Here is a 16,047-nt window from a genome sequence, read left to right on the forward strand (position 1 = left end):
TTTAGACGTTGACTATTATCTTCGCAGCGGTATGGATGCTCTCCTTTAGTCATTTTGTAGAAACAATGTACCATCATAGACTTTATTCTGGTTAAATGAGGTGTCAGCTAGCCATGTTTTAGTAATCGGTGATTATGAATGGTGCACATAAATTACATTTTAAGCACGGCTACTGTTTAACCGTCGTTTCTTAATCTATGATTACTGCGTTTTTAATCAATGTTGATGCACTTCGCCATGAGTAAATCAAATTCTGCTTAGGCCTATATATCGACTCATACCCTATACTAATGACACATTCAATAATAAACCAATTGAGATTGGAAAATAAACATTAATGTAGACCTATAATATCTAATGCTGTATCGGTACGGTTCAGTAATGTATTGCGTAAAATAATAATAATAATAATAATAATAATAATAATAATAATAGACTAATAATAGTAATAAAATAATATTATTATATTAATAAAAGAATTATTATTATGTTTCAGATACAAGGGGATAAATCGAGTTGTCGCATAATGCAATTTCACACTATTTCTCGCAATCTTCGTTATTGAACTTTTCTGCCTCATTCTGTAGCTTTCCGTAGTTTTTTGTTTTTTATGTTAGGAATTTCAGTATGTAAGTCGGAATCCATCTGTATTGTTGTTTAGTCAACTGTCAGAAGACAGGTTGGAACCTCAAAATTGACACAAATAAAGCATCACTTATGAGGCAACTAAGTCAGAAGATAATGGGGTAGGATGGCCAGTTTCTTTCCCCCTCCATCTGTATTTCGATGGTCTATATTGTCTATAAGGTCCGCCGAGATAGCTCTGTGGTAGACCGTCTGCCTCCAGACTAGCCGGCCCGGGTTCGATTCCCCTTCTTCAGAAATTGTCATGTAAAATTTCTTCCTTGGGACTAGGAGAGATGGCGGTGAACAACTTCTAATCACTACATTGTGCATCAATATGCCTGGGTTAAATCCCAAATCTCTCCGCAGTGCATATGAAGAGAAGGCATATGTCACTGTTGATATTGATTCCTCCGTTGGATGGGGACGTTAAGCCTGGCGGCCCCCTTGGTGCTATTCGATAAGAGTAGGCTACGTGCCGGCACCGGGTTTCCCCTTCTCCCTTCCTCACCATCCTCACCCATTCCCTATACTACACTTACACGAACACTTACACATACACTTGCCCTAGTACACGAAATAACTCTTCACAGATATACATCATGCATAACATTCCCCGCCGAAGTGGTGTGCAACTTGAAAATGGGTCACAATCCTGCCATCTATCCGCAGTATGGGGAACCCGAATCACGCAAGTGAAGTGGATAGGCATTAGAGACACGCACGCACACACACATACACATTGTCTACTCTATAGCAAAAGTTTCGAGATTTGCAAAGGAAAACACAAAATTTTCATCTTCATTGAAACAGAAGAAATGCTTTGCAGTATGCTTACCATCTGTTTCGTCTACAGCAATTTTTCTAAGCTGGACTGATTTTGTTCATACTTAGCAGTCTACATAAGTGTTAGTTTATTCGGAAATAATGCACACGAAATTTAATAATATTTACTAACAAGAGAACTGTTCATTAGCTCATCTCAGAACCTTCCCTCAACTGACTTGGTTCATTAAGAAACAAAGTGGCGTACTAGGAGAGAGTATTGAAGTTGTCCGCGTGAATGTTTGTCCTGCCATGTTGCATAAGCTTTCGCATCTCATAATGCATCGTCAGCTGAGTGAGCACTATCTACTCAAGGACGAGAGCTGCTCAATTTTTCGATAATGTTTTATTCAAGCTTTAATTTCGAAACCATACAACTAGTAGGGGGAGCTAAGTTTTTCCTTTTTTATATCTGCAGAAAATCTATCAATGTGCTTAATACGAGGGGAGGTTTCGAAATAAATAAATAATGGGTCATTAATTGAAAAAATGACACAGAATAGCTTCCACTGCTTGCGGATCTTGGGCGAGTCAAGCCGATAATCGCGGTGAATGGGTGTCAGGAAGTCCGTAGTAAATATTTCTACAGTCGCCTAAGTGTAAGTTATTTCTATTTTTTCTATTCTTCTTTTTTAATCTGTTTTCTATTTTTCATATTTTTGTCTATTTTCCAATTTTGATACTTTTTTATTTGCGCACTTTTTCTCTATTTTCTTTTTTATCTACTTTTCTATTTTTCAATTGATCACTTTTGTATATTTTCCATTTTTCTATTTTGTCTACTTTTATATTTTTCAATTTTGTATATTTTCTGTTTTTTCAATTTTTCAATTTTGTATATGTTCTCTATTTTCCTATTTTGTCTACTTCTTATTTTGTATATTTTCTATTCTTTCCATTTCCAATTTTTTATATTTTTCTTCTTTCTTTATTTTCTGTTTTTATATTTTCATATTTTTCTATTTTCTATTTTCCTTATTTTCTAGTTTGTCTGCTTTTCTATTTTTCAGTTTTGTATAATTTTCTATTTTTCAATTTTGTATATTTTCTCTATTTTTCTATTTTGTCCAATTCCTATTTTGTATATTTTTTATTTTTTCTATTTTCTCTATTTTGAATTTTTAAATTTTTCTTGTTCTTCATTTTTCTATTTTGCAATTTTTTTGTTTTTATATTTGCCTATTTTTCCATTTTTTTAGTTTGTATACTTTTCTATTTTTCAATTTTGTATATTTTCTCTATTTTCTATTTTGTATATTTTCTATTTTCTGTATTTAAATTTTTCTGTTTTTCTTGTTTCATGTTTTCTATTTTCCAATTTTTTAATTTTTTGTATTTTTCTATTTGCCTGTTTTTCTATTTTCCCTGTTTTCTAGTTTGTCTACTTTTCTATTTTTTCAGTTTTTCTATTTCGTATATTTTTCTTTTTAGTATATTTTTCTATTTATCTATTCTTTCTATTTACATATTTTTCTATTTTTTTTTTGTTTTTCCATTTTTTTTAACATTTGAGTCGCTCCTTCTGTATCAATACAGAATTACAAGGCTCGTCTGTTTAACAAGGTAGCGGGGTGACTGCATAGTTGTCCGAACATTTACTGAAGATGACATACTGTATTTATTATAAAAAAAAACCTTTCCAGTAATCTGGACAAGTGTATTTTCGAGTATGGTGAGAATGTTTTGTTTATTATTAAAAACAAACTATTGCAAATTTTTAAATTCTACAGTAAGTTATATTTTTACACAATGGGATCCTGGCTAGAAGCTTGCAATATTATTACGAGTATTTCTCTAGCTTTAATAAGGTGATCCATTTATTTGACAGCATCAATACGCTCTCCCAAAGATCCCTGAGTGAATTAACTGTTAAAGATCAATTAAAATACATTGGATCAAATTTCTGCTTCAGTTAAAGCTTTGGCAGAAATAGTGCACCGAATTGCAGTAATAATTAATAATGTTTCATGCAAACTTAACAATAATTTGCAAGATAAGATAGTGAAAAGTCTTTCTGATAAAATGAGAAATGTCTTGCAGAAAAACTAAAGATTCCCAACTGTCCGTAAAATTTGTGAAATTATTTTATTTGGACATTGTAATCCAGCCGATATAGATGTACAAATGAATGACACAAAATATAAAAAAAATACAGAGTATTAAAATCAGACCCTTCAGATAATTATTTTAAGATGAAAAGATGTATAATATGTATAGATTTTGTTTATTATAGTTATAATTAACAACATAGGCATACAACTTTTTTAAAATGACTATTATACTCTTACTACGTCATACTACTTTTGACCAATAAAACGGTACGAAAGGACGTATTTCAACCAATCATGGCTGCTTATCGCACAATTTTATCGCGTCCCTAGCATTTGTTTAATTTTATCGCGTCCCTAGCATTTGTTTCTTTGCCAACATTTGAAACTGCGCTGGTCTGGACGTCAAAAATATATATAAAATTACAAACCACTTCAGTCGATGCACAGCAGTTTCAAATATGACTCGCATTGGCATTCAAGAACAAGAATTAATAGAAATCGCTGATCATACCTATGCATCTTCTGAAATCCGATTTACAAATAAATGAAGAGCACCATTCGGAAATCCTGAATAAGTTGAATACACCATGTAGGCCTAAATCAACGAGTTCCACTTCTATTACGCACACGTCCAATATAACATCAATTGAACCACCAACCACATTCAAATTTGAAAATTGTACATTCAATAATTATTCCTTTTAAAATTATTCATGTTTATTTTTTATGTCATCGCCGTTAATTAAAACTTTTCTAACACTTGTGTATATTAGTTAGGTTATGTTATAGCTTCTGCTCTGAGAGGATAAAAAGAACTTCTGCTATATGATATTATGGATAGTCACGTATCAGAGATTGTTTAATATTAAGATTTATTGAATAGTAATCATTACAGAGTCTGTATAAAGACACTACTGCCATCTAGCATGCATCTAGCGTAATATTTGTAATGTTGAGATGGTACAATAATACATTTGAAGACAGTTGTATTTTCGTATACACGACTCGCAGATTTATCGATAAAATCAAAACGTCTAGTGAGATTACTGTTGATAAATAATCAAGTAGGCCTCTATATGTTTTGCTTACAATATAAACAATAGTCATTTTGCAAATAGCCTGTTATTTTGCCTTGTTTCTCTCTTCCATTTTCTCTGCTTACCCTTTTTCGTTTTCTTTTATTTTCATGTCATTCTTCAATAGTTCCTTTTATTCAGAATTTCGTTTTTTTCTGTATTTTTTTATTCTTTATGCTTTCTCTGTTTCGTCCTTCGTTTGTTCTCTTCTTTCGTCATGCTTCACATTTTCCACGCAGGCGTACTCTTCATGCTTTCTCGACGCTTCCATAGTTATTTTCTTAGTTCATTTCTTTGTTCCGTTAAGTAATAAACCCAGTGTTGTCTCGTCGGTATCAGAGCACAGCGAGTTGTCTCGAGTCTCGCGTGCAAGTAGTCATGTATTTTCACACCCGACTTGTCACACAGAGGGGCCCTGGACACCCTCAAGTATGAACTGGAACAAAGGGAGGCACATCGATCCAGTTTTTGTTCCAAGGCATTAATTAATTTTTGAGGCAAAAGGTCATCGTGAGTTTTGGTAGACGCCCTGCCAATTTTACTGTATTATTATACAAAGAAACAAAGAAAGAAGGAAAGAAAGAAAGAAAAAAGAAAGAAAGTATTGTGTTACAGAAAAAAAGTCAATTTCGAGAGTTTACTGAAATTTTCAATATTAGTGGTTTTAGGCATAAAATCTATCTCTTTGCTTGTTGGTATCCAGCGCGCAGCGATTTCTTTTAAATTATTAGTTTTATATTGTATTGTATTTATTTACAATCCATGGTATTCGTACATCGTTTCACAGCTAGAATATGGAACTTGTCAAAAAATCTTAATAATACTATAAAGTCTTAATCATAGTCACAGTTTAGTTGAAATATATACAGGAGAGTTTTACAATATAGTCTACTAGTACAACACAAGGTGTTAGTATCGATACTTAATACAAGAAAGAAATATTCATGAAGCCTTGTTGAATGCCATAACAATACATTATGCAACGAGCCTATAATGGTAGTAATTAAGACGCGAGTATGTTTATGAAACGAGCACAAGCGAGTTTCATAATTTTCATACGATCGTCTTAATTACCATTATAGTCAAGTTTCATACGACTTTTTATGCTCGACCATATTTCTAACTTGAAATTGTTCATAAGTATTCACGTTATTCTTATCTGACTGAGGAGCGGAACTGACCTTGTGCAATACCTCGTAAATTGTGAGATGTGCGCAGACGCGAAAGTATTGATTTTTTCCGAGAAACAAATGTCGACATTGACCTTGATATAATCTAGAGAGTAAAATAAACATTAATCTTGATATAACCTTGAAATTGAATTAGACATTGAAAAACGAGATGACAAATTGAATTTATTTGAATATTATTTACAATTAACGCTAATTGTTATAGTAATAGTAACGCTAATCTCGCGCTAGTTGTCTTTCGATTGCATATCCGAGAATAATCGATACTTGCGCTTTCATATTGCTACAATGGTATTTTCTGATTGGTGGAAAACCTGAACTTTAATGAATAAGTGTACTTTCATGAGGCCCATTAAAGGGATGCTACCAGGTGTATAATTACTACATTTCGACATGGTCGAGCATAAATTTACTTACAGAATAGAAGGCGTGAGAAATTAGGTACTTCTTTAATTTGGCCCTAAATAATCTTATATTTTGAGTTTGCTTTTTATATCCATAGGGAGGCTATTAACAATTTTTGCTGCCATATAACGCACTCCTTTTTGTTAGGACGACAGATTTGCCGATGGAGTATGAAAGTCATTTCTTGATACGTATTTATGCTATGAACTATTGAATTAGTTACAAAGTTTTCACAATTACATACGAGGAAGATTATTAATGAAAAAGTATAGTGTCAAGTCATGAGCATTATTTGCAGTTTTTTTAAAATAGTCCTACACGATTCCCTAAGTTTGCATCCTACTATTATTCTAATTACTCTTTTTTTGTAGTAGGAATATATTGTTACTATCTGTGGAATTACCCAGAATATTATTCCCAAACTCATTACCGAGTGGAAGTATGCAATGTATATTGTTTTTAAGGTACTGATATTTACTATCTCTTACATATGTAGATCTAATGGCAAAACATGCTGAATTTAGTTCTGGGAGTAATTTCTTTAATATGAGTTTTCCAATTTAACACATCAATTTGTAAGCCAAGAAATTTGGTTGTTGTTTCTATGTTAATTATTGCGCTTGAAATTCTTAAATTGGATTCATGCTCATCGATTTACGTGGAAACAGTTGGCGACACTGACTAAACAAAACGATCATGCGATAAATTGATAGTGATAAATCGAGATGCAGAAATTATCGCGATGTAGGTATGACTGTGATCAGATTGGAATTCAAAATTTCATTACACTTCATTGGCTGAAACTGGAATGACGTCATATAAACGAAATAGTCTATTTAATAATTTTATTTAATAACATGGTACGGTATGTCATAAATTAAAGATGGTCGGATATTTAAGGAATATTACGAATTTGGACCATACAAAGACACTATTGCCATCTCTCTTAGTGATACATTTGTATATATATATATAAAAAAAATAGAACTCATTTTGTGCATTTCGAAACAAGCAGTGAAAACTTAGCTTTTGCGTCTTGAGAGCAGAAGCTGGGTTCTCCATTTTGTTGTCATTCTACGCATTTTGGGGAAGTAATAAATGCATTCCATAATTCAAGATGTTAAAGACATTGCCTTAACCAGCAGTTGAGCTCTCAGAAACTATCATAGAACTGGAACTATTGTAGAATTTGGTGATCATATTTCTTTATTTTCTTCCGTAGGAAAGAAGTGACTGTAAAACTCTGGGGATTTCTTCACCTCACTAATTGGAACTGAAGAATGTTGCGATATAGATGGCGTATGTTACACGAATGAAAATAACACAAAGATTCTGGGATGCTGTCACTCATTCTCTTTTACTTTGTAAATTTACTTTCCTCAATTTCTGTCCCCTTTCCTCTCTCCATTTGAAACGACCAATGAGTACAGAACTTAAGTTGCCTTCTCACAGCTTCTTCTTTCCTTTGTTACTGTTAAATTACCCACCAAATATTTTCTTTCTGATTATGTGAAGTTTAAATGGAGAGTACAGACGATCTTTGACATAATAAGTGATTGGATTTGAGCAGAATTTAAATTCAATTATGTTAGTTTTGTTACAATTTAATTTGATTGTGTTCTTATATTCAGTAAATATGAGAGGATTTATCCAAGAGGAGTGGATAGAGAAGTTGGATGGATGGATGGATGGAGGATGGATGGATGGATGGAAGATAGATGGGCGGTTGGAAGGGTGAGTAGATAAGTAGATGGATGGATGGGTGCGTGGATGGATGGTTGAAAGTGTGCATAAAAGAGTGTGTGTGTAGGTAGATGGATGCATGATTGATAGGTAGGTAGGTAGTAGACAGATAGATAGATGGATGGATGGATGGATGGATGGATGGATGGATGGATGGATGGATAGATAGGTAGGTAGGTAGGTAGGTAGGTAGGTAGATAGATAGATAGATAGATAGATAGATAGATAGATAGATAGATAGATAGATAGATAGATAGATAGATAGATAGATAGATAGATAGATAGATAGATAGATAGATAGATGAATGAATTTAATGTCATCCAGCGATTTACAGCCATAGACAACTCAGAGCAGATATATATAATACATGGCTACTACAATATGAATAAATGTAAGAATAAAAAAATAATAAATATACAATCACCAGATAATCACAAAGACAGGTTAAAAGTTTTGAAAGAAATAGTATAAAATCAGGTTAAAATGTACAGATTTGTCAATTACATGAGGTTAAAACAAATAGTATCTAAAACGTAATATTGATAAAATCATTGACACTGTAGATTGGATTTGCCATCAAAGTCCTTCTCACCATCCTTCTGAAGTAAAATATGACGTGTTTCTTATATGTAATGGTAAAGAGTTATAAAGTTATAAGATCTATACTAATAATAAATCTGTAGCCGAAATTTTTCTGGTAATTTTCGATTTTCCAAAAATAATTGGTGTTAACATGTATAATTAACCATCCTGAAACCGAAAATCGCTTTTTTGAAATTTTTGTTTGTATGTATGTATGTCTGTCTATCTGTCTGTATGTTTGTTACCTTTTCACGCGATAATGGCTGAACCGATTTATATGGAAATTGGAATATAAATTAAGTTCGTTGTAACTTAGATTTTAGGCTATATGGCATTCAAAATACGTTATTTAAAAGGGGGGTTATAAGGGGGCCTGAATTAAATAAATCGAAATATCTCGCTTATTATTGATTTTTGTGAAAAAGTTACATAACAAAAGTTTCTTTAAAAAGGATTTCTGATAAGTTTTATTCTTTGAAAAATTTTGATAGGACTGATATTTAATGAGAAAATGAGTTTTAAAATTAAAATAACTGCCATCTAAGGCGGTGTATTGAAATAAAAAACAAATGACTTCGTCTATAAGGGGCCTTGGACACAACAATCGAAAGCTATGAAACATAGCCTACAGACAATGTTTCTGTGCTTGTATGAAGTAATATCGGAAGCTAAATTAACCGATTTGTATAATTAATTATTATTTCATCATTGGAAAGTGTAGTTTCTCTGGATGGACATAATGCTATAATGTTATTACAGTAACTTGTGAGGGAATTGAGGACAGGTAAGATTAAAATAGCTTCTTATGCACAGAAAACTTGATAGGTTATTCTGTATATTCATTTCCTGTATTTCTTAAAATAATGTTTATGAACATATTCATTTTTATCTCAGAGAATTAAGGAACAACGAGAGTGTATTGATTTAGTATGCAGTAATAGTACGTTAGCTTAGTAATCCATTATTTTATAATTCAAATTTTAACTATGCTCAATTGAATCGTGTTAAAATACATAAAATATATATGCAATAAATGCAATGCAAAAAAATTGGATAATGAGCCAAGCAGGTTATGTTGCGCTGTTGTAAAAGCTGTTCCTCTTGAGATTCAAGAGCTCCCACAACAAATTAAAAACTTTCTAATTCGAGTACATCCGTTATCAACACACTTTTTACATAATATAATATAAAATAGTATAATATAATATAATATAATATAATATAATATAATATAATATAATATAATATAATATAAACATAATAATAAATCTGTAGCCAAATTTTTTCTGTTAATTTTCGCTTTTCCAAAAATAATTGGTAATAACAGTAAAGAAACATGTTAAAGGAATTATCATTGCACCAAATGAGTGGTCTCTGGATCAAAATGATCGCATTTTAATATTTTAAATACAATTTAAATTAAGTAACATATTAAACGATTTATCCTTCTATCAAACACGAATGTTCCCTGGATCAAATGTCCTATTTTAATTATGTAATTACTTTATATTTATTTCTAACGGGTTCAGCGGAGCGCACGGGTACGGCTAGTATGGAAATAAAACTATTACTTGTAGTACTATATTTGTACTTGGTGAAATATATGTCAAATCGTGGATAGAAGAGTAGATGACTGGGTGGGAGGGTGAATGGATGGATGGAAGGGTTGGTATACGATTAGAAGGATTGATGGGTTGGAGGATGAATGGGTGGGTAGTTGGATGAATGTATGCGTGTGTGCGTGAAAGATTAGGCATATAGATAGATGGATGGATAGGTGGGTGACTGGACAGACTGCGTGGGTGAATACGATAAAATAATCTGTTAGAAGTAAGTGTGGATTAATGGATAAATCGATGGGAAAATAGTGGGTGTATGAATCAGATGGGAGTATGAATGAGTGAACGGATGAAGAGAGCTTTGTATATGTGGGGTCAGATAGTAGGGTAGATCAGGGTAATTGTAAACAGAGGGTAATTGTAAACAAATGCTGTGAGAAATACAAAACTGTCAATATGAAAATTTTAATTCGAGGGAATATTTAAATTAACATGTTGGCTAACCTACAAAGCAGTTTGGCGCCAAATAGAAGCAACGGCTTAGTTGTGAAGGAATGTTTTGTAAGAGTCTACGAAAAAAGTTGAGAAAGAATTTTGCTTCACCTTCATTTTTGGCATTGTAAGCAAACGTACAGTGCTATTTTTTAAGAATATGTTGTTTTTATGAGTAATGTATAGTAGTTAACATTTATTACAATGGTTTTCAGCTCTCCCATAACCTCAGTTCATTAAATTATGACGTGTTTACATTTACCCCATAGTTTTAATTGTTTGGGGTAATTGTAAACATGTTTTAACTATGGTTACATTTCGTACTTTTCAGTAATCAAAGAGATCCCCACCCAACTACACTGTGGAGGATTTAGAGAGGGTTGTCACAGATGTGAAAAATAGTAACTACAGCTATCGTGAAGCTCAGGAGAGGTACTGGGTTCCTATAACGTCATATATCATAGGTTAAAGGGATGAAATGTACCAGTGACCAAAATTGGACTTGGAAGGAGTACAGCTCTTTCTTCTGAAACAGAACAAAAAATGTTCAGTATCTTATAGCCCGTGCGAAAATTGGTGTTTATAATTACCCCCTGTCAAAGGGGTAAATGTAAACAAGTGGGGTAAAGGTAAACTAGGAATTAAAAGCTGAAAAAAGTCAACCTTATTATTTTAAACCCATTTTCAAGGAAAAGAAAGATCTAAAAATAACACAATTTTTCTATGTCACGCTTAACGTTATAATGAAATGTTGAAATATATTTGAAATCAGTGAAAAATGTTTACAATTACCCTCGTATACCCTATATGAACAGAAAGACGGATGTATAAATGGATAGTTGCTTGAATGAATCAATGAATGAATGAATGAATGAGATAGTTTATAGATGAGTTGTGAAGAATACAATCGCTAGAAGCGGACCTTGATTTTTGGAACAAAATAGGTTTTCAATAACTGTGGCGGTGGCATTACTTGGAGAAGTGTTGTGATCTCTTGTGATCCGTCTGTGGACGTGAGGCCCATTGCTTTGCGTGCTCACGTGTGCACGGATGTGTTCAGTCGGTCAGTCTCAAGGCACATTCGTCAAAATGGGGAAAGCAATAAGGAAAGAAACGCTGGCCTCTCAGTTAACGAGTAATACGGCTGCTCCACATCACGCAAGCTGATTCAGGAGCGTCGAACTTCACGTGATGTGATTATTACATAATGGTACGCTCACAGCGCACCGGCGAGAGGGTGATTTTTCAAGTCATTCAGTTAAGAGCAATCTACTTCAGTATGTATGACACGGTGTCGGGTGAAGTTCCTGAGTAGCTCAGTTGATAAGAGCGTTGGTGCGTCCAGCTAAAGATCCCGGGATGGAACAATTTTTCCCTTGACATTATTCAAGCCTGCTTCACAGGGAGCTATACCTGAAAGCTAGATTTGTGTAATATATTCGTTACTGTAGGTACGTTAATAGAAAACCACAATTCAAAGTCACACAGTGTTTGTATGCACTCGATGTGGGTTTCTGGCGTCTTGTCAGCTCACTCGTGTCATGTGGACATAAAGGGAAAAGTTGAGACTGTATCGGGTGAAGTTCCTGGGTGGCTCAGTTGGTAAGAGCGTCGGTGCGTTCAGCCAAAGGTCCCGAGATTGATTCCCGTCCCGGGACAATTTTTCCCTTGACATTCATTTTAACAGTGTTTGTTTATTTCTGCTAGTACTGCTGTTCTTCTGTTATAACCAGGCTTCGAGACTTCGGACCCGATAGAGTAGTTCAGTGGGAAATCCGCATAACGGCGTACTGAGTTTAGTGGTAAAGCGTACAGTGTGTGGGGGTACTGTAGAATGAATGCCAACAAATACGCAAAGGAAAACGCTCTGGATTTGAAGGTTCTGACGAATAATTTGGTTTTCATAAAACCTATTTTCAAACTGTGTCTGAAACTATTACACGGTTAGAAAAGTCAGAGCAAGAGATGGCGGAAGGCTTCAAATTAGTTGAGGAAATGACACAGAGAATTAATGAGACATCAGGTACACCGGTTACTGAACGTGTAAAATAGAAGTGGAAATCAATTTTATGTAAAAATAACGGATATGGAACATTGTGTAATATAAACAGCAAATTAGTGGATATAGAGTCACCCGAGAATAATGGACTGTCTCTTAGAGACTGCAATGATGCCAGGTTTTTTCGTTTTGCTCCTATCACGTCATACGATGTAGAGCGCAGCTTTTCACAATACAAACTGTATTTGGCAGACAACCGAAAAAGATTTACGTTTGAGACACTGAAAATATATCTTGTAGTACATTGCAATTCGGTACTGTAACTGCACTTTCTACAGACGATCAATAGAATAAATGAAGAAATAAAAACTGCTACATGTTTATTTCCACCATTAACACTGCGCATAATTAAACACAAATGCTTATAAAAGACAGGAGAATAAATTCTTTTCACATTCTTTTGACATTATCATTGTGTAATGTATATTTACTTTCAGAATGTACATATGTGTGTGTTTCCCCATACTACCGTACTCTACTTTAAACAGCAACGTTGTTACCTCAACACATCTCTACCTTTGACTACATGCAGCGAGTCAACAACCTATAGTACATGCACAGTTAACTTATTGTATCGGGTCCAAAGTCCCGAAGCCTGTTTATAACCTATCGTGTTAAAACTATAAAACAAACATAAACCAATCGCCTCTCACAGGAAGAAAATAATAATAATAATAATAATAATAATAATAATAATAATAATAATACAATAGCCTCTCCACAACGGACGTGTTCAAAACTAAAAAAAATTACAATTACTTTTATTAAAAAATATTTTTTTTTAAAGTAGAGTAAACGCTCTACGATATACTTATCTTAACTTCATATTACAATACTCGCCTGATTATAGAACTCGGACTGCGGCTTCATTTGACAACTTTCCAATCTCGTATTGTAATATAAAACGTTACGATACTCGTATCGTAAATAACTATTATTTGGATGAATCATATTTTGTTTCGTCACAACAAATAGGTGGACGGATTCTTTTTCTTCGTATATGGATTATCGAATCAACATTTAGAAATTCGTGTACTTAATTTTTTTAATTAAAAAACTTTCGTTTTTTGTACGTACTTATATTTCTATATTAATTTCTGTTTTGATATTTTCTTCTCTCTTTCATAATATTTTATTTTTGTTTTAATTTCTTCTTTCTAATATTTACTCTTTAAACTATTTCTTTCTGTTACGTGCGTTTTAAACCATCAAACTATCACATCAAACATGATCAAATAATGAAACTGGATTAAAGAGAAATATTAGTAAAATTACATTTCATCCAATCATTCATGATTGCCTAAGGTTTACATTGAAGCTCCGGTTTCAGGTTCAATAATTTTGGCGTATGAAACCGAACTGTCAGAGAAGTAATTACATCAGTGAACAAGTCCAAGAGGGGAGTTAAATGAAAGAGTTTATTACACTATTTATGCGCGAGGGATAAACTAAAAATGTATTAATTTATTTATGTATCTCCTCATGAGGAGCATAGGGCATTCACAAAGTGCCTCAATCGGAACCTATTTGTAGCCAACTTCTTCACTTCGCTCCATGTTTTCCCCTCCCTAGCAATTTCCTCCAAAACTGTTCTCTTCCATGTATTTTTTGGCCTTCCTCTTGTTCTACTACCCTGGGGGTTCCAATCCAAAGCCATTCTTTCTACTGCTCCATCTTCTTTCCTGATTGTGTGCCATATCCAATTCCACTTTCGTCTTTTGATTTCTATTGTGATTTCTTTCAGATTTGTTATCTTCCATAGTTCTGAGTTTGTGATTATATCTGGCCATCTAATTTTTAAAATTCTTCGTAAACATCTATGTTTGCAGTTTATTTTGTATAATTTTACTTGTTTTCCAGGTCTCACAGCCATATACTAAGACTGATTTCACATTACTGTTAAAGATCTAGATATAATATACGATTTCCATATTGGGTACAACTGGACAAATGCACTATTTGCATTTTTTATTCGGTTCTTTACATCCTCAAAGGCTCCACCATCCTTGTCAATTATACTACCCAAATATTGAAATTCTTGAACAGTATCAATGTTAGGTATTGTTTATGAAAATAACAAAATAAGAAAACGATAGAAAAAAAACCATTCGTGCAATCATAGGATTCTGTGAATTTCCGGTCACTTTTTACTTTTTTTATTTTACGTCATCATTTTTTGGTTTCTTTGTTGCTCTTTTCATTTCCTTCTTTTTCTCTTCGCCTAAACCAAAGCTGTAATGCGCCACTGCATGAAGCTTAAACTACAAAAAGTATTACTTTTCACACCACTCCTCCCCACCTATGTCGATGCCTAGCTGCCGTAACGACCTTCCCACCCACACGCTAACATTCCTCTCAAAGTGCTTCCGCCTGTTTTCTGTGTAATCTGCCGTATGAATCATGTCCAGCGCCTCTCTGTGGGAGGCACAGAGGTCTCGTTATGACGTCCTATCAATATTTCGCTTTTCTGCGTCATTTATTGCCGTTAATCGCGCTACTATTTAGCTATTAATTATTCTGTTTCCTTCACTTTGATGTCTGGCGTTGCTGTCTAGTTTGTCCCTGGATAAGTCTGCACATGAGCTCAATTTTGCTTCCGTAATACCCTTCCAAAAGGAAGCAATGCAAAGAATTTCGTTGCCCTTGGCTGGGTTTCAACCTGAAGATTTGGAGTCCAACGATTAGCATGGTAACCAGTAGGTTACCGAAAATGGCTAATCACATGTAAAATTAATAATAATAATAATAATAATAATAATAATAATAATAATAATAATACTTACTTACTGGCTTTTAAGGAACCCGGAGGTTCATTGCCGTCCTCACATAAGCCCGCCATTGGTCCCTATCCTGAGCAAGATTAATCCATTCTCTATCATCATATCCCACCTCCCTCAAATCCATTTTAATATTATCTTCCCATCTATGTCTCGGCCTCCCTAAACGTCTTTTTCGCTCCGGCCTCCCAACTAACACTCTATATGTATTTCTGGATTCGCCCATACTTGGTACATGCCCTGCCCATCTCAAACGTCTGGATTTTATGTTCCTAATTATATCAGGTGAAGAATACAATGCGTGCAGTTCTGTGTTGTGTAACTTTCTCCATTCTCCTGTAACTTCATCCCTCTTAGCCACAAATATTTTCCTAAGCACCTTATTCTCAAATACCCTTAATCTATGTTCGTCTCTCAAAGTGAGAGTCCAAGTTTCACAACCATAAAGAACAACCGGTAATATAACTGTTTTATAAATTCTAACTTTCAGATTTTTTGACAACAGACTGGATGATAAAAGCTTCTCAACCGAATAATAACAGGCATTTTCCATATTCATTCCGTGTTTGATTTCCTCCCGAGTATCATTTATATTTGTTACTGTTGCTCCCAGGTATTTGAATTTTTCCACCTTTTCAAAGGTTAAATTTCCAATTTTTATAT

At 33.7% G+C, this 16,047-nt stretch overlaps 1 protein-coding gene across 3 annotated transcripts in view; it reads left to right on the forward strand.

Annotated features, from left to right (window-relative positions):
* The window catches only part of LOC138695815 (calcyphosin-like protein), a 117,640-nt gene that overhangs the window by 32,475 nt on the left and 69,118 nt on the right, over positions 1 to 16,047 (forward strand). The window contains exon 1 of one of the 3 annotated variants that reach the window (XM_069820053.1): positions 7,437 to 7,470. The exons of the other annotated variants lie outside the window; for them this stretch is intronic. Within the exon in view, the coding sequence (XP_069676154.1) occupies positions 7,452 to 7,470 (19 nt within the window). The 5' untranslated portion in view covers positions 7,437 to 7,451. Of the gene's footprint in view, positions 1 to 7,436; positions 7,471 to 16,047 lie in introns of those variants that run through there. 3 annotated transcript variants of the gene reach the window in all.

This window comes from Periplaneta americana, chromosome 3 (assembly GCF_040183065.1).
Source record: "Periplaneta americana isolate PAMFEO1 chromosome 3, P.americana_PAMFEO1_priV1, whole genome shotgun sequence".
In the NCBI taxonomy this organism is placed as follows: domain Eukaryota; kingdom Metazoa; phylum Arthropoda; class Insecta; order Blattodea; family Blattidae; genus Periplaneta; species Periplaneta americana.